The sequence below is a fragment of the Kryptolebias marmoratus genome, linkage group LG1, assembly GCF_001649575.2.
Source record: "Kryptolebias marmoratus isolate JLee-2015 linkage group LG1, ASM164957v2, whole genome shotgun sequence".
NCBI classification, from domain to species: domain Eukaryota; kingdom Metazoa; phylum Chordata; class Actinopteri; order Cyprinodontiformes; family Rivulidae; genus Kryptolebias; species Kryptolebias marmoratus.
Window position 1 is genome coordinate 23063956 of NC_051430.1, and position 19492 is coordinate 23083447.

General features: G+C 38.2%; 1 protein-coding gene across 2 annotated transcripts in view; it reads right to left on the bottom strand.

Annotated features, from left to right (window-relative positions):
- The window catches only part of fbxl17 (F-box and leucine-rich repeat protein 17), a 197042-nt gene that overhangs the window by 124586 nt on the left and 52964 nt on the right, over window positions 1-19492 (bottom strand). For both annotated transcript variants that reach the window (XM_017412466.3, XM_037976027.1), the window contains exon 7: window positions 5874-5981. In XM_017412466.3, the coding sequence (XP_017267955.1) occupies window positions 5874-5981 (108 nt within the window). The remainder of the gene's footprint in view (window positions 1-5873; window positions 5982-19492) is intronic.

Here is a 19492-nt window from a genome sequence, read left to right on the forward strand (position 1 = left end):
ATGGCAACAAGAAGCAGAAAATAACAGAAGTGATTAATTCTCCATTCTTTTTTTTTTTTATTGGTTCAGAGCCTAATTTGAATTCAAAATGTGCTGTTCTAAGTGCACATTGTGCTCCACTAAGAATAGATAGATAGAGCATGTGATTTTAGTTATGAAATTAAATATCTTCCCTGTCGTGAACCAGACTGTTTTATTTGCTCATAAACACAAAAGGAGAGAATGAGGTATTGCCCGTGGTCCAGTTCTGTCAAATTCAGAGCATTTATCAAAGGTCCCAACTTTTTTCCCCTCAAGAAGAACAACAAAACCACCGGCGCAGCACGGCTGAATTAATCTACAAGGCCCCAAATTAAGACCAGAAACATCCAAGTTCTGCACTTCAGAGGGACAACACATAGCTATTACAGGCTCCAAATATACCTCTTTTCATCTCTGACACATACTTCAACAGTCTCTCCATTTGTTATGTCTTTGGCCTTTCTCCCAAGGGTGGGAACTTTCACACACACAGAAAAGCCCTTCTGAGGCCCAAAGTGTCTAAGGGCAGTGATAGGCTGATGCATGAGGAGGGGCATTGTGGGTAGGCATGACAAGCATAGGGAAAGCCATCACTGGGACATCTAAAGCTGAAGGAATGAAGGCTCTCTGGCACCAAGAGCTGCTCTCAAACACTGGCTCTCTGATAGAGCCGACCTTGGACTTAATCATAACCAGAAGAAAAGAGCAGCTTGACAAGAAGATGGAAAGACAGAGGGAGTGTGTGTGAGTGTGTGAGAGCGAGAAAGACAAAAAAAAAATACACATAAACCACATGAGTAAAAGAGATGAATACAGAAAGCAGAAGGAAAGAAACATAGGGCAAAAAAAAGAGAGGCGAAAACAGGTTGCAACACTTAAAATAGTTACATGATGACTCTGCTGGTGTTCCTAAACCTTTCAAAGCCAAGTTACAGAGACTGCTGGAGAAGCAGATGGGCAGTATACAGAAACAATTTTATTGAAAACATAAACAAAATCATTAATTTAAAGACCCAAATACTTAGATACACTTGCAACATTTATTGAAATATATATGTAAAAGCTCTGCATCTTTTATTTGGATAGCTGTCCTTAAAGTTTAGATTCTCTGGAGGCCTGGGAGCTTGAAGTTTCTACACACCGTCTTAGCTGTTCCTAGGACTGCCCCTTTTTGGATGATCTCTGAGGCTGCTCTCACAGCCCTACTGGCACCGCTGAGGCCTTGACTTTCAACAACTTCCCTCTTTCCTCTTTCAGCCCTTGATATTTCTCGAGCTTTTCATGTTCCTTCTTCTTGATGTTGCTGTCATTCACGGTCTTCCTCTGTAGTTTGTTGACCCCCACAATGTCTGGTTGGTTAGTCATTACCTGCTTTTCAATAGAGATCTGGAAGTCACAAAGGATCTCGGCCCTGTCATCCTTCGCCGCCACTGACTGTGGGACATCCAAACTAAATTTGCCACAAATGTTCTTATACTCCAGTGATGATCAGCCGGCAGCTCCCGGGTCATATTTGGCCCACAAGCTCATTCCATCCGGCCCATGAAGTATTAAATTATTAATACATTTTTGAAAATATGATACAGTTGTAGCCCAACTCTGAAAGGGTTAATGGTGGCAGTGCCCTTGGCAGTCAGAACACCTGCCTAAATATGTGACCAGGTTTGTTAACAGTATGGATGTGTCCGGTTAGCTCAGTAGGATGTAAGAAGCACTTAAAAAGTCAGAAATTCTCCATTTAGCTTATGGCTTTACTTTGTTTAATTTTGTCATTTATAGTTGAATGCAAGCATCTGTTCAATGTCTACTTTTTTTTTTTTTACTATTAGACCACATGTTGTCTAGTTTGTCGAAATATCTATTGATAGTTTGATATTTATTTCAGATGTATTTTAATCCAAAAATGCTAACTGGGTTGTCGAACTCAAACCTCACACATTTATTTAACACAATTTATTATATGTTATTAATTTTATAAATAGTGATTCATAGTAAAGTCAAAACAAAAACTTCTTAGGGAAAAAATAAAAAGAGGATAATTGTTTACCCCCCTTTGAAAAAAAATACAGTATACCAAATGTTATTTATTCATGACAGACGAAAACGAGGCTAAAAAGAATATCAGTTATAATTAACCGAAACATGGCTGATCATTGATCCCCCTACTGTTTGTTTAGAAAAATAATTCTGGCACTTGGGCAAATTTCGTTGATGACCCCTGCAGTACACCACTCCAGGTAATTGGTTATGGCGTCCTGTACCTGCTGCCTGCGTCTCACACTCTGCCGTTACGGTTTTGGATCGTCTCGAGGGCATCTTTGCACAGCCTGCATCTGGGATCCGGTCTGGTGTGGTAGACCCTGGCCTCTATTGCTCCTGTGCTGAAAGCCGACCACCAAAACACTGAAGGCTCGGGAACACCCACAAAGCCTCCCTCTCAAGATGTTCTGCATCTATTACGCAGCTTTGGGAAGTGACAAGCCTCATCAATAAAGCAGTTATTTATGTCAAAAGTTCAGGGGCAACATAGAGCTTCCATGTACAAACCACCCATAAATAAAAATTTACAGTAATTCCCTGTTCCAGTAACGCAACAGACCACATAAAACATGCATGTTGTCCTAAGATCCCCAGTTTTTGTTCTGACATTTGAAGCTGCGTGTTGTGTTTAGTTTAGAACCAGAGAGAAAATTGTTGCAAGGCTTGTTCTCAATTAGCTGGCTTCACACACTGAGCCAGCAGAAAACATAATTTTGCTCTTTAGTCGTTAAGAAGATGATTTATCAGAATGCTTAGCGACAAATATTGAGTTGTGTTTTGCATCACAGAGGGACCACTGAGCTCCTATAGGACTGAAACACTGCAAATCCATCAGCTGAACAAAACTGACAGCTCTACAGCTCATCTGCATCAAACTTATCGCAACTGGTGGCCAATTTCTACCATCAGCTCCTTTCATTTACAAAACACAATTTCAATAGACTTCCTCATATCCTCATTTGGGGGAAGTCAATGAAAAAAAAAAAAGAAATGAGAGTGTTATATAAGAGAAGTAAATAAAAATAGTGATATTTTTATCTTTTTTTCTGCTCGTATGCAAGTAGAAAGTGCGTGGGTTGGAAAGATTATCATAGAGAGGGCTCGATTAGGAGCAGAAAAAGAAGTGGGAGGGAGTGTGCAATAATCGAACAAAAGAGCAGCGCCGCAGTCCTGGAACTGCAGGCGGGTCCGTGGAGTCATCAGAAATGCAACGATTTTAAAAGCAAGAATATGATTTTAAATCGACACTTGATGAGACCAAGTGGGAATCAATGAGAGGAGGAATCAACTCTTAAACAAGATAATTGCTGTCAAAGATTATAGAGAGATGGAAAAAGAAGGAGAGACAGAGGGGTAAATAGAAACAAACACAGATGACCTGCACAGAATCCAAGAAATAAAAAAATGGATTGCAGAACATATACAACCATTTACTCAGACTGGATCTAATCAGGAATGCATCTTAGACTCAAAAAACACTATAAACAACCATTTTACATAGTTATTTGGCTAATTTCAGCCTAAACCCATTGATCCTTGAAAGTAAAGTAAGAAAAATTGGATTTTAAAACAAAAACTATAATCACATATCTAAGCAACAAGAATAGATGCGATAAAATTTTGAAATAGGCATAAATTCTCAATTAGTTGAAGATAAATTAACAATTTTAGGCAAATAGCAACACAAAAATTGAAAACTTTAAAAAAAGATTCAATCAAGCTCAGGAAACTTTTTAGTTTACATAAGCAATAACAATAATTTAGACTTATTATTTTTTATCTGTTTTTTTTCTTTTCCTTTTTTTTTTTAAACCAGTTAAGATGGAAGCCGAAGCTAAAGATTTTACTTTGGATTTTAGAAAGTAGCAGTGTTAATCTCTCCAAAGAATCTATTATCTACTAGTTGCAGAAATTCAACCTGTTTCAGCAAATGAAGCTGTCTTTTTTTAAGCCAACATCATCTGGGTTTTTAAAGCCTGAATGTTCAAGAAGGATAAATTATATTCATACTTGTAATCTTGTTGCTAAGTTGTAATAAAGAGGAAAGTATCAAAAGAGCTATTTAGACAGTAAAAATCAAAAAGGTTTTGTTTTATTTACGGGGTGGATCCTCTTAAAGCACCTATTAAGCTTTGCCTACTATAGGATGACCCTGAGACTCTGATTATTCAGTTGATTAATAAAAAAAAAATTAAAAATCACAGTACAAGACAACTGTTGAGGTCCTATCACAAATCAATGAACAATAACATCCATCAGTCTATACAGCATTAGTAAACACCTTTCATTCCTTTGATGTATTTTTATTTGTCTCCTGATTTATTCGTGATAATTTCATGTGCATGTGTACTTTAGCATTTCTCTGCCGATAGTTTTGTTTGTTTGAGACGTTTATCTTTCTTTATTAATAGGTTCAGAAGACTGGGTCTTCAAATTAGCCATTAGCTATTTGTCATAAAGACAAATGATCTGTTCCATTGTTTGATAGGTAGCATTATTGCCTCTCGCTTTTTGCCAGCGAGCGATAATGATCATCTGTGACAAAGGTACTATCCAACTGTGTTTCATCCTGAAAGCTTCAGGTAAACGAATGAACAGCCAGACTGAAAAGAGCCTTTAAGAAGTTTACGGGTCAGGTCAGAAGGAGTTCATTCGATTTGTATTTCATACAGATCTTTAAGTTTTACACAAAGTTAAACAATTTCCTGAAAATAAGCAATCAACCCAAAACACATGATATTTTTTAACTTTTAGCACTTTAAAAAAAAATAAAACATTTACCGGAATTATGAACTTGTTCATCTGAGCTCCTAAAACTTCACCTTGGTTAATACTGCCATAAATAATAATGAGTGTGGTAGACTGTGAGTGTGTGTGTGAGTGTGTGTGTTCACGTGTTTGCGTCCACCTTCACGTATGCTAATGCTGTTATGACTGGCTGGCTTCATTACTGTCTGTCTACAAAACCATGGCCAAGGTCAGCAGAGGCTGCAGAGATGATAGGGGGCCAAATCTATGAGCACAAATTAATCTGCTGTTTAATCTAATAATGCAGCGCGGCATCGGGTGCCTCAGTCCTATTAACACAACTGTAATTGCATTTGAGGAGAAATGGGAGCATGCAGGTCCACAGAGGTGCGTGCACACTCAACAGTACACCCAAGTACATCAAACACAAATCGAATTGTATTACACAAGTACACATGGGTGTGGACACAACACACACACACACACTTTAAATGAATGTGATGTTGGGAATAAGAAATAAATGAGAAGGAAAAACAAGGTTAGGTATTTCCTGGTGAATTCACTTCCAGCAATCACATCGTGAGTGCATGTGTGCCCATGTTTACGGTACATGGCATGGAACGGCTTTAAGCACGGAGCACTGCTCATTAACATGGTAATATCCGAACAGCAGGGTGTAGTCACAACAGCAGCGTATTATTAGGATTCATCCCATTAGGCTTTCATGAGATTTAAAAGTTAACACAAAATAAGTTGAAAACTAAGTCTGAGATAAAACACACAGCGAGTTCCTAAATTTCCCTTCCAAAAATTAAGCATGCCCCCTGGAGACGATGCCTAACCTGCAGCAACATGTGGGGCTGGCCTACAGTAACGGGATTAGACTAAAATAACTGCGGTCACGCAAGAACTTCAGCTGACATTTACCCAAACAAAGAATTAAGGCAGAATTTGGTCTTTTAACTCGAGCTACAGGAAGTATTTTATCTTCGCTTTGAGTTTTTAGATACACCGATAACTCCAGAAGGATTTTAATGAAAATTAATAACTGGTGTGATACCTACCGCAGTAAGATGGATGACACCCTGAGAGGTCACGGGGCATCCCATGAAGCCAACGAACTGCAGCTCGGGACAGTGCTCTGCTACGGCCCGCACAGACTGATCAGTCACCTGAACAACAGAAGAAAAGAAACAATCAAACACAGGGAAAGCAAAGAGAGAGAACAGACTGGTTTATAGTTTCTTCAAAAGAAGAAAATTTCTTTTTTCACAAGTAAATGCACTGATGTTTGTCTTAGACGCGTCAGTTTTGTTCCATTTATTCACGGTGCAAACTGTGTGGTTTACAGGACTGATTTGTGACTACAGGAGTCATATTAACCAAATCTGCACCGCCATTTACCTTTTCTTTCCCACAATCCCACAAACATTTGCATCTGTGTGTTACAGGTTGGCTTGTTGCCGAGTTGTACTCACTAATGTGTGATTTAAATAAATACAAAACATAATTATTTTACCATGTTTTTATGCATAAATCTGATAGTCACACATCACATCCGCTCTTCTTTTTCCTCAATACACACCGGTGTCAGTTAGTAAGACAAATTAAACTAATTTTTGTACCTACTTTCCAGTTGCATCTTCTGGTCTTATTTCCATAAATCTGATTGCTTTTGTCCACTTCTTTGCAAACATATTAAGATATTCCTTCCTGCAACCACCGCAGGGGACCAAACCTGGTCATTCGGTGGTCGGTGCCAAGAGGTTAAGAAAATGTTAGCTTTTAAAAAGGTGGAATTTTCTTTGTGTGAATGTATTAGGTGTGAGTTGTTTGCTTGTCTTTCCTTCTTTAGGATTTCATCATTGATGATTATTACATTATGGTTTTATATTGCTCAATTTGTTAGAGTTTTATGTTGTATATGTTTTATTGGTTTATCTTTGAAAAGCCCAGCCAGGGACTGAAGCTGAGAATTAGCAAATTGCCATCTACAGTTTGTGCAGAGCATCAGATGTCCTATATGGCCACTTTGTCTAACTGCATTGTCCCTGATAAATAAAGGATGGAAAGAAAAAGAACAAATGCGGTTGAGAAGGCAGAACAGGGAAGTATCTTGTAAAGTTTATCAGCCAACATCAACTCACATTATGGAGCAACAGAGAGGCCAAGAGAGTTCAGGAAGAAAAGAAGGCACCGTGACTCAGGGTTGAAAAGGCAAAGTGTTTCTTCAAATTTGCAGAAAAGCAAATATGAACAAAAACATTTAGCTGAAGGAAAAATAACGACGCAGAAATTCCATGTAACTAATAAAAAAATAGCCAAATCCATATTGAACGTACAATAACAATAATTAAAAATACTGACCTTTTTTTAACTGAAAGAATGTCAACCATAATTTATACATTACAGCAATAGCAAAAAAAATAATTAAAAAAAGATCTATTCTGCAATTTTCCGTGATTTATTAGACAATATAAGTGGGTTTTTTCCCCCCTTGGTAACAAAGAAATTAATATTTATAAAGAGTGTTTTTGCTTGCGGAACAGAACTGTCAGATTCAAGCTAAACTGCGGGCTTTATCTTTACCACTGTGTGTTCTGTTCCACTCAACGACAGAGAAAGTGGGAGGATCACAGACAAAGAGGAGGAGGAAGAGGGATAACAGAAAAAGGGAGCCAGGAGTGTTTGCCAAGCAGCGTGGGCGTTGACTTATGATGGATGGGCCGTTCTCCATCATTCACCCGGCCGTAGACTAACAGCTCATAATGGATCAGAGATCAATAAGGAAGCAGAACATTTCCACCAGCTTCCACTGCATTTATCAATACAGGCATTGATAGCAGCTTCACCTCCTTCATTACACTCAACACTGCAACAATTTGTGAGAGATCGTTTATCTTCTCTGGGGGAGGGGGGGGGCTTCTTCTGTGCCTACATAAAGTCTTCAAAAAGCACCAATATAAAATAAAATGATAAGTGGAACGAAAGCAAAGAAACAGAGAACAGTCTAAACTAGGATTAATGACGAGAGAACATTAAAGAGCAAAAAAAAAAAATGCCTAGGTATCACAGTTACAATCTTTAATATTTCTCTAATAAAATCTCCAAAAGGTAAACCAATAGTGGTGGAAGAAAGGGCACAAAAACTTTCACAAATCAGCTTAAACTGCCAAAGTAAATTTATACAAAAATCTAGGCCTGAAATGTTTTTTAAAATTGCATAAAGTGGAGTAGAACTTTGAACCAATCCACGTGGTTCTTTCCACACCTATCTTTATTAATACAACTCACTATGAGTTGTAAATTAATAAATACTTTAGGTTTCTGATTAATTAAAGAACGGCTCAATATTCAATACCAGTTTAGTGAATGCTTTATTGTACATTAACTTGTACTAATGGGGGCAAAACAAAAGATTTAAAAGATGCGGTTAGTTTGACTAAAACCATTTTGAGATTAGCTAATGGCTTTCTAAAAAAAAATTATTGCTCTTTTTATATGTGCCATTGTTTAACATTTTACTCTCAATAATTAACTTTAGCATCAAACACAAAAAAAAATATTTTTTTAAATTGTAGAGTCAAAAAAACAATCTTAAAATGTTTACATTTTGGTTGCATTTTCCTGCACATGCTCCGTACAGGAAGCAAACGTGGAGATGCGCCAAAAAAGGCAAATTCATTGTTTTCCTAACATCTCCATCATGTGTGCACAGATACATTAAAAACTGAGTTTTTATAAAACATTTGTTTCTGAAAACAAAAAAAAAAATCTTTCCAAAAACACTGTTTCCATGTGGATAAGAGACAGAAATGCAGCCGAAAATAGAAACATAAATTCAAAGGTCAGCTACATCTAAAAAAAATAGTTTATATACAATAAATATGCACAGAACAAAACTCTGATTTTATTTGGATCGATAATTTTTCTGTCACCGTTGCTGTACAGACATTAAAAAACACCTTTTTGCAGCCTTTCAAAGCTAAATCAACTACAGCTAAACGAACTACAAGCACCTCTTTACTGATTCCTATATTTGTTCATGCAGTATACTCCTTGTTCACATCTGGTTTTAAGAACCCATCTGTCCCACCAATGTTGCCTTCGTCTTCTTTTCTCTTTTCTTCCTGTACTGCTGAACCCCACATCCCCCTCCCTCCTAGACTACCTTAAAGGTTACCGAGTCGAGGCAGAGGAAGATGAAAAACCCTGGGAGACGGCGAGGGAGAGAGAAATCACAAAAAGAAAGAACAAGGTGTCCATTTATCTTTCACCAAGTCACAGTATGGCTTATCAGGGTAAAACACCACCTATGAAGCTCTAAGCCTTGTCTCTCACCTTATCTGTAAGAAGCCAAAGTGCTCGCAAAGTGCAAAATGGTTCATAAAGGAGTGTGACTATAAAGTATTTCCAGTCATAAAAAAGAAGCAGAATAAGTTGTGAGGCAATGATTGAAATATGAACAAAAGGATTAGGACTGTAAAGATACAATGTTCCACCTACAGATTAACATATGGTCAAAAACATGGTTTTCTACTATTTTTAAGCCATCTGAAGTGAATGTACAGTCAGCATTATCTAAAAAAACAAAACCCCTCTACTGTACATTGTTAAAGCATATTGCTGAAACACAGAGCACATTCTCCAGAAAATGGCTACATTTAAAAACACAGTGGTTAACTGACGTCTTACATTATTTATGTTCAGGCAAAAATCCAATTATGCCATTTATACAAGTTGCATACAAAATATTCTATTCATATTCGGGTTCATTTCTTACAGAGCATAGTCGAATGAATGAGTCACGCCTGTCTTACTGTTCCTTGTACTAAACGGTTCTTTGTACCAATCCACATGGTTCTTTCCACATCCTTCAAAACCCTTAACTAGATGTCTTTACCCCAAAAGTGTGCCTTCTGTTAACCGCAGACATCCCAGTCTGCAAGGACTTTGACTGGAGCCAGTGTTGTCAGAAAGTGTGACAAAAATAAGCCACCCACTTTATTAAAAACAACCCCAAAACAACTGGATTTTTAAAAATGAAAGGCCAAATCGCTCTTAAAAAGACATCCGGACATGGTTGGAAACTAGCTGCCCCATGTGCCACCAGGTACAGCCAAAACCTTGGTAGGATGTAAAAGTTAAATTAGGATGTGCAGACATCAACAAAATGCTCCTGAGATCAATCATCATTAATTTAGTTAATGCTTTTTATAGAACTTCAGGGCAATTAGGTTTGTCTTAGAGTGTTCTTTTACAAAATAAAGCCTTATCTGGTTTATATCAAAGTTACTAAAACATGAAGACAAATAACTACAACTAAGCTTCAAAATATCTACATAGTCTTAATGAATCTTGTTTTCTCGTCCCTGTTTAGAGGACAGTTTGCTTTTCAGGATAAAAACCACTCCGTCTGTTCATCTATGGTATATCTAGCCTAAATAAACAAAAATAGAACAGACAGCAATCTGGGAGTTCCTCTACTTAGATTCTCTCTTTTCAACCTTTGGCAAAGATAACACCTTTTCTTTCTGGACACAGTTGTGAGAAAACTTTAGTTCATTGTGTTTTCTGGCTTTCTACCGAATCTGGTGTTCTCAGAGCAATAAATGAGTGGATGAACCCCAAGTTTAGACCCACCAAACTCCCCATCACCACTTACCGCAGTCAGAAAACATTAACCAAAGGAGAGTCAGCGCTCCCACTCAGAGACACTGATGTATATGGAATCTGATCTGCAGGGCCGAGTGGGGATACAAGAGGAAAGCCGGATTGCATTTGTAAGCCTGAAACTTGGAGAAAATAAAAGAGCAGCCCGGGCTGAGCAGCTGGCAGGTGAAGTGAACTGGCCAGAGGCTCCCCGAATATGGCCTCTGCCAAAAATCCATCAGGGAAAACATTTTCAGGTTGACTACCAACAAAATCAAAAGGCTGAACACTACCAAAATCAAAACTGTGTGTGAGGGAGGAAAAAAAAAAAAACACAACAGACTTCAACTCCAAGCAGTGTTTGTGTCGCACAAGTGTGTATCCCTCCGAGTGTGTGCACACACACTGGTACTTGGAAACAGAAGAGAGAAAGAAAAAGACAGAGAGCAGGTTAAACATCTACAGTAAATCTCAGCAGGTGAGAAGGGAGACAGAAGAGAAACAAAGTAAAATCCCAGCAGAGCAGAACAGGTCAGGAGAGCTTGTACCATATCGAATTAAGCTTGTGCACGTGATTGTCGGTGTGTGTGTGAAAAAGGCCATATGGGTTTGTAACTAAGATTTGTCTCCAACCCACAAACACAAAACTCCGTTCCAAATTTTTTTTTTTTTTTAGCTTCCACCCACCCCCCCCGTGTCTCCCCCTCAACCTTTCGTGGACTTTGATTTAAAAACATAAAAAGAGTCATGACATGGCTCTGGAGAAGTGCCTGGCCAAGAGAGGCCTTAAAGCCTTTTAGAAGGGATCCCGTTTAATGGTCTCTGGGTGAAGGAAGTAAAGGAAAGCAGAAAGAAATAACAGTGAGCAGGATTGGTGGAAATGCTGCAGTCGTAAAGACAGTTTTTGTGTGTGCGCTTTAAAGAGCTGGAAGGTAATAGTCGAGAGTGCTGCGGTAGCTAAAAGAACTAGTGCTTTAAATGAGCGTGTGGTTTTTGTCTGGTGGTCTGTTTGTTCAAAACGCTGGGGCAGCACCCAGTGGGCCACTTCTCATCCAATAAGGGCGTTTAGGTTTGTCAATATCGTCTATCATACAACTCAATTGACCCTTCAAAAGCACAGGCAGGAGATGGAAGTGGACCAGAACAGAGATCGCCTGTTCTCCGTCTCTTCAATGCGTCATCCTTCCCTTTAAAACTGACTACATACAACACAAAAGTAAAAGCAACACGCCGCTTCAAACACTGTCTGCTGTAATGCCATTTTCTCTCTGCAAAGATTTCGCAAATAAGCATCAACTAAAGTCAAACCTTTTTATAGAAGTCTCTATAAACTCACCTAGTTGAGTTGAAAGTAATTTTTTTTTCATTTACCTGTAGTAACCTCAAGTCTAATTGCAGCTGATTGGTGACAGATAAAAAAGGGAAATGCAAGTTTGACAAATTTACCCATGACTGTGCTGAATTTAATTACCGTCTATCAATGAGAATCCTTCCCGAAAGTGATAGGTCAGGTTTTTATAGTGGGATTTTGTTTACACTTAATATCCTATCTACTGTAGGTAGCTCTTTGAACGTCCCCAGTTTGGAGAAAGAGAGTTTATTTCTGACTGGATTGAGAGGCTAAGGGCTAGTTTTAGCAGGCCAAGACTAAAATGGATTGCTTCTGTGCTAAAACAACTGCAATTCATGCAAACTCTATTTTATAAATCTTTACACTGCCATCAGTTCCATATTACACAATTATTTTGGCAGAAATGCTCTTACAAAGTGGCACCGGAAGTGTTACAGCTAGCAGCTGCTGCCAGTATTTGTGCCTGTAAATAACTATAATTAATGTAATTTGTGAAACTGACAACAATGTAAAAGTTTACAAAAAATCTGAACTTTCTTTTACATTTATTTTTACATTTATGTAGGTGACCATACTGTTCTTTTTTTCCCACTGGATTGCTACCATTCTCCTAAAGTCCTTTAGCAAAATTGAGATTTTATTGTTGGATAGTCAATGTCAGAATACTACAACCTCAGCTACAAACCTCTGGTTAGTTCACTTTGGAGGTCAAACTCTAGAGATTTTTTTAATGATTTTTATGATAAAAAAGACACTGATATCCCTTCTTCCTCCTATAAGTAGAAAGGAAAAATCTGCCTTTTAATTGGTTTTTGACCAAGCAGCAGTTACCTTCAGTCTAATGAATTATTAATACTTTCTGATTTAAAAAAATACATCATAATGCTCTTAAATCACACAATTTAACCAATTACAGTACATCAAGCTTTCAAGTCATACATAATCTGATGTTCGTGTTTTGCTTGTGATATGAAATTTAAATAAGAAGAGAGGAAAACCTAACAAGAAAATGGAATTAAAAGCAACCATTAAGGGGCAGCAAAGAAGTTATGCACTGCACATGTGCAGCTTTGGAGCATATGAGAAATCCATCAGGGGTTCACAGCAGAGAGAAATCAAAACACATAAGTGAAGTGTAACGAGACTGCATGAACAACAGTGAACTGGAAATGTCTGACAACTAATTACCTCACTTACATATACGAAGCCTCCAAGTAAAACAATGATGCATGTCTGTATTTCACAGATGTGGACGGGGCTGCACAAAAAACTGACCAACATCAGATCCAAATTCCACCGGTTTTTAAATGCTCTTGATTTAAAATGGAGACTTACATCAGCCAGTGTTACTTCTCGTTTTAACTCCCTCTCCATCAGGAGTCAAAGTCACTTTTTCTTTTTTTTTTTTTTTTTTTCAAATGTCACACATAAAATGTCCTCAATTATCTGACAGCAATTCAAACATTGCTTTTGTTTTCATACATACATCAGCCCAAACAACTAATCATGGAAAATGGTACATTCAGTGTTTTGTTTTTTTTTTCTAACTTTAAAATCAAACCACTTAAGGACTTATTTCTGATCATGCTTTGACACCTTTCCAATATCTTTCCCAGCCAAAACATCACTTTCGATCATTCATTTGCACAAATCATCATGATCCACTGCAAAAAACACGAATCACATCTGAATCAAAGATTTCACCCTCTGGAATTAACACAAACCTGAAGTCAAACAACGAAAAAGAGTCTCCAAGCACCAGAAAATATATTATTAAAAGCCGCATTAGCCTGGGAAACATTTATTCTTTCGTTATTGAAACACATTATGGAAATGTTGCTGTGTTATGTGAATCCTACAAAAGGCTTCACCAGTTTTGCGTCATTATTTTTTAAATGATTTATTTCCATCACCATTTACCCGTAAGATAAAAAAAAACACTCAATTCACCTCTGGTTGTCATAATGTGTGTGTGTGTGTGTGTTTGCAGGCTCTGCCACTCTGCATCATTTAGACAATAAAATAATGAGCTTTCAAACATCTGTCTATTAGCTGAATTGATGTCACAATGTGTCACTGTAAGAAATTCAATGTTGGCACCAACTATGTGAATGGCTACAACTTAATATATGGATCAAAACACCTTTTATCCTATTTTCTAGTTTGGCCCTAGTTTTTTGCTGAAATTCTTTGACACATTAACTGAACAGATATGCTTGGAGACACCCACACAGTCCATCTACTAGACTTCATTGTGATCTTTTAAAGTGGTCTCGATCAATAGTTCTTCAGACTTTCTGAGGTCTTTCAAAGTCAAGTTTTTCTTTTGGCCTTTGGTTCCTTTTAACCTCATTTTTGTCCATTCCGTGCACCTGATCAAGACAGCATAGTTAGGTGTCTGCTAAAAAATGAGAAAGGTTGTCAAGTGGAGGACAAAAGAAGAAATGTCCCAAAAAATATCTATATCAAAGACCCAACATGGGACCTGAGAGATGCATCATTATCTACTGAATGCCAAGTTCTCAGCTAAAAGCTCTTTGGGAACCACTTTGTTGGCGCTTACATGTCAAACTGTGTTATCTTTGGTATTCTTATATTCAACCTTTGTGTCTTTGACAAGCTTCTAGAAACCAAGTACCTAAAGATAGTAATTAAAATTAGTTCTGCTAAGTTATCCGTTATGTGTCAGCACAACACTGGCTTGTTTCTTTGCGTTTGGAAAGCTCTTTATAATTCATAGGTTGAAGTTAAGTGGCTTCAACAAAATAAGTCTCTGAAAATAGTCAGCTACTGGACAGAAAATCCTTTAGAAAGCCCAAATAACTACTGATCAAGACCAATTTAAAAGATGACAAGAAAGCTCTGCTCATTGGAAGCGAAATAAAAAGAACTGAGGAATGGCTCATGTTCCAATGCAACTTAAAATGTTAAGGAAATTGAGTTATTTCTAGCCTTAACAATTGGTAAAACTTTTGTTTGTTATGTATACTGTACCCCCTTTAAAGTAACTGATCATCCTAATTCCAATCAATTCAGAGTGTCTAGTTTAGATCTAACTTTATACAAAGAGGCACCAGAGAGACAAAGTTGCTCAAACTCCACCCAGAACACCAATCAAAGGCCAGAGGACATGATTTCTTTATGAAGGCATTCTGTTTCTGAAGTACACTGTGCAATTTTAGAGCTTTACAATATTATCCATAAACAGGGACGCCAACTGCAGGCCTGTGAGGTACAAATTGAAGTGGGGTGATTTTCATCAAAGTTCTGTTCCTTCCATGGTAATCATTTTCTCCATAAATACTCTCAAGGGGGTGATACTAGAGTGGGTTCATCACTGCCTTGGAACACACACACAAATCTAAATGTACACTCATAAACCCAAGCAAACACATACACAGCAAAGTGTGTCTCTTTTAAAGAGCTCAGATGGGTTGTATTGATACAAAGGACTGGTGATCTGGCAAAAATCTAAATGAATACTTATCATCCTCTGTAATATCCAATGCCTAGAGACAAAAACAACATGGAAAGTCATAAAGTTTTACTACAGCGAGGGAGAGTCTCTACTGTGTTGATGAGAAGGAGAACTGCACTAAGTGCACAGCGGTTCGCTCGGAGCTGAGCGTGTATATTGATCTGCTGCTAAATCTGTGGCAAAACAGATTCGCATTTCCAGCTACAAATAAAAATATGTGCATGATTTTCCACATGCAGACATGAAAGGAATTACACGAGCCAACAGACGGACTGATGCAGCGCGCACGTCGAGTGCATCAGCAAGTCTAGACAGATGTGAGAGGTCCTGGTCTCCAGCTATGCAGAGTGATGTTTTCCTTGGCTAAACAGAGGGAGCAGACATATTTATGAGACATGATGAGAAGGGAAAACAGGATGGATCACAGTTAGAGGCATAGAAGAAGAATTGGGGGGGCAGGCAGGAAGAGAATAGAGAGGAGGGGATGAGAAGGAATGAAAGATTTGCAATCTACATTTTGCCGCTTCCGGTCTTCAGTGTATTGCTTTGGCAAGCTCGGCTGCTTCTTTCATGCCAGTAAATCCTAACTGAATATGCATGTGACAGACAGGCAGTCGGGGAGGGGGGAAAAATGGAGGAGTGCAACGACAGGCCAAACAAGCCACGCGTGTGGGAGGGATGTGGGAGTGCGAGGGAGGTGGTGAGCACGTGAACACCAAAGCAATCTGATCTTATTAGAGGCCCGATGGGATGAGGAGCTGCGATGAGAGTCCTGAATCACCCCCATCTAATCAATCAGACTAATTAACCGAGCTTTATGAACACAGGCCCGAGCCGAGAAAGAATCCTCCAACATGCAGATTAATAATGATTACTGAATTCACCACAGCACGTTCTATTAACAATCCATCTTCATGTCCTTCCAGCAGATTTGTTTAAGAACCGATTGCAAGTTGCAGAAAATTGTCATAAACAAATCAAAGGTGTTTCAATTTGAATAAGTCTATAAAATCAAAATGTTGCTTTCCAATTTTACAAAGTGAAATGTAAACTTGTGAAAGAAAAAACAACTGAATAAAAACACATGCTGCATCCATGACTGCTTATATTATGTTATTAGAAGAAAACTGGAAATGATAAAATCCCTCAGAAATACACAAACTAAATGTCAAATTTCAGAAAACTGTATTAGTTTTTGTTTACGCTTGCACCTAAAACCCGACAGGTAGCTCTGACACCAGCTCGTTTCCCTGCAGCGGAGTTCTGGCACTGAAGTCAAAACAGGTCACGACGAAAAGCAAAGCAGCGAAGCATGTGTTTGTGTGTTTATGCTGTCAAGTCCTCACAGCAAAAGCAGACCTTTAACCAGCAGCAGGGGTGTGCATGTGAGCGGCGTTACCGTGACCCGCTGCGGAGGAACACCAAGCAGCAACTGTCAGCAACGACACAACCTCTCCCTGACGGATTGACTAGCCACGATGCCACACCGCGGACAGTAAGCATTTTGTTTCGATAATTAGCCGTGGGTCTATTGCTTCACACCATAACACAGGCTCAACTGTAATCGCTCTTCTTTCAGCTTCTCCCACCTTTATTTGCCCATCATTGTAAAACAAAAACTTGGAAGAAAGCGTAGTGAAGTCAAAGGACTACAGGGTAAAATGAAGTGAATAATTGACAACACTATTAAACTATCAACATAGAAAAACAGCAAACAAAGGGGAAGAAGAACCAAACCATTTAAAGAGAAGCAGCAGTACATTTATAAAAGAAGTCTTTCTTTGGGGCTAGGTAATCTCTTAATAATTCTTGTTTTTTATTTATTTTAAAAACAATGATTTTTTGAGAGTGTCCTAAACATAATGATTCAAACCATTATTTTTTTTTTCTTGTTTCATTTAGCCACGTTAGTCAAATTGGAAAATGTTAAGAAACATGCAGTTTTCTGCTGTAAATATAAAAGTTTGTTGCTCATCACTGTAAATGTAATACTACTATTTTTTTGACTGATCATTAAGCAAAACATAATTTCAAACGAGTATACTGAACACTATTTTTCTATTTTCTGACATTTTATCTACATATTTTATTTAAGCGCTACTTAGTAGATTATTAATAATAAGGTAAATATGAATATTCTTTACTTTACTCTTGTTTAAATGGGCATAAGGGACTTCTAGTCAAACAATCTTCACATATCTCCCATGTCAAAAATATCACAGTTATCTCAAAGCTCAGTCTGTATTTCCAAAAATGAAAAAAATAAAAAAAAATTAAAAATCGAAGCTGCCTCTGTAATATGACTGTTCGAAAAATAAAAACTCCCAGGTTCAATAGATCCACTTTTCTCTGGCCATCTCAAGCACATTTGGAAAAGAAATCCATAAAAAACTTGTTCAATGCTTTTCACATATTTGACAAAAAAGTAACCACTACCTACTTAGTTGCCATGACTCCATAGCCTGAAAAACGGAAGCTTTTTGTGTCTTTTTATTCCCAAAAACATTAACCTGCCATATCTGCATATGTGCAGGGTACGCTTCACTTCCCTGCTTAGTTGTCAAGCCATCTTTTCTCGGTCTATCGACGTCACCAGCCTCGATGATGCCAAGGAGGACTGAAATCTGCATGGGTGATCACCAAATTGATTGATCGCCTCACATGCCTGAACGCTCCACTCTCAGCTGAAAATTACCTGTCATTTATTGTGTGACTTAAGCCCTCAGTTCCCTCATGAGTTTCACATGCTGTCTTTTATCACAGGGAAGCTGTGTGTGTGTGTGTGTGTGTGTGTGTGTGTGTGTGTGTGTGTGTGTGTGTGTGTGAGTGTGTATATGCATGGACAGCGGGTGAGTGTTGGCTCCTGGGGGCCCCTAAATTGCAGTTTCCACGGAATGAGGAAGAGGTTTTGTTCTTGCCCTGTCTCCCCAAGGATCAATAGTGCTTTGTTGCATGTCAGATGGAAATCAGAAGCTACGGTGGAGGAACCTACGAGGCATACTTTACTCCTTTAAATGCAATGTCATTATACCACATTGCCGAGGCCCTCGGACGGCTCTCCAGAGGTTTCGATCCCAGTGAGCTTTTTTCCCAAAGAACATATCAATAACTCTTTGTTGCATGTCAGGTGGAAATCAGTAGCAAATGTGAAGGAAGCACAGCGGACACATTTTTACACCTTTAAATGCAAACTGCTGTCTGTCATCAAAGCCCTAACAGACCTCTCTTGAGTTTTTAAAATCCCAACATGATGCCTTCCAGAGTACAAAAACTGTTTTTCACACAGGAACACCACCGAAGAAGGTCCCGAAAATCAGGTCTGAACTTTGTTTGCAGTTGCTTGTTCACACATGCGTGAAAAATCTTCCGCTCGAGGTTTGTTTCACACTTGAAAATCCTCTCAAGGACAGAAGATACTGCACAAGAATTATACTGTGGAGGCTGCAGATTTTCATTTAGACCAAACGGAGAAACAACTGATGGTGGTACCCGACTACTCGTAGCAATGGCTGCTTTTCTGTTGAGATTTACAATACACAATATACTTTAGATATATGGATGTTAAGATACAGCCCCTTTGCAAACCTTACAGGACATTTCAGGATGTCTACATACAAGTCCTCTACAGACAAAGCAGACTAGTTTTGTTACAGTCCTGCTTTTTGTAAAAACAAAATATCAATAAAATCCAAAAAGTCTTACAATTTTTTGAAAAAGGTGTAAACTCAGTAACTACATGATGGTGTAAATTCTCAATCATCAAGGACATGGCAGTCTTAAGAGTTTTGATAAAGCATATAAATGTTCTTTTAAAGACATTTTGCTTCACAACTGGGATGATTTAGAATTTTTTTTCAAAGATTTGTTCTTGTCCCAAATCTCACATTCACTCTGACTTCATCACTAAATATTAAGTGTAATTTAGGAAACCAAGTTTATGAAGCAACAGATTCTCACGAAGGACTGGTCCTAATTTGCCGATGAGCACAACACTCCATAATGTGCCAAGTTAACAGACACTATTTGATAATAATAATAATAACAACATGAAAAGATGCACGGTTCCATGTAAAATGTGTTTCAAAGACTGAAAAGCAGTCTTTTCACAGCATCAACAGCTTGTTGGGAGCTACACTCCTGATTAAGTGGCTTGTTTGTTGGTGATGTGTCACTCTCACAAAGAACTTGAAACCACCAAGAGA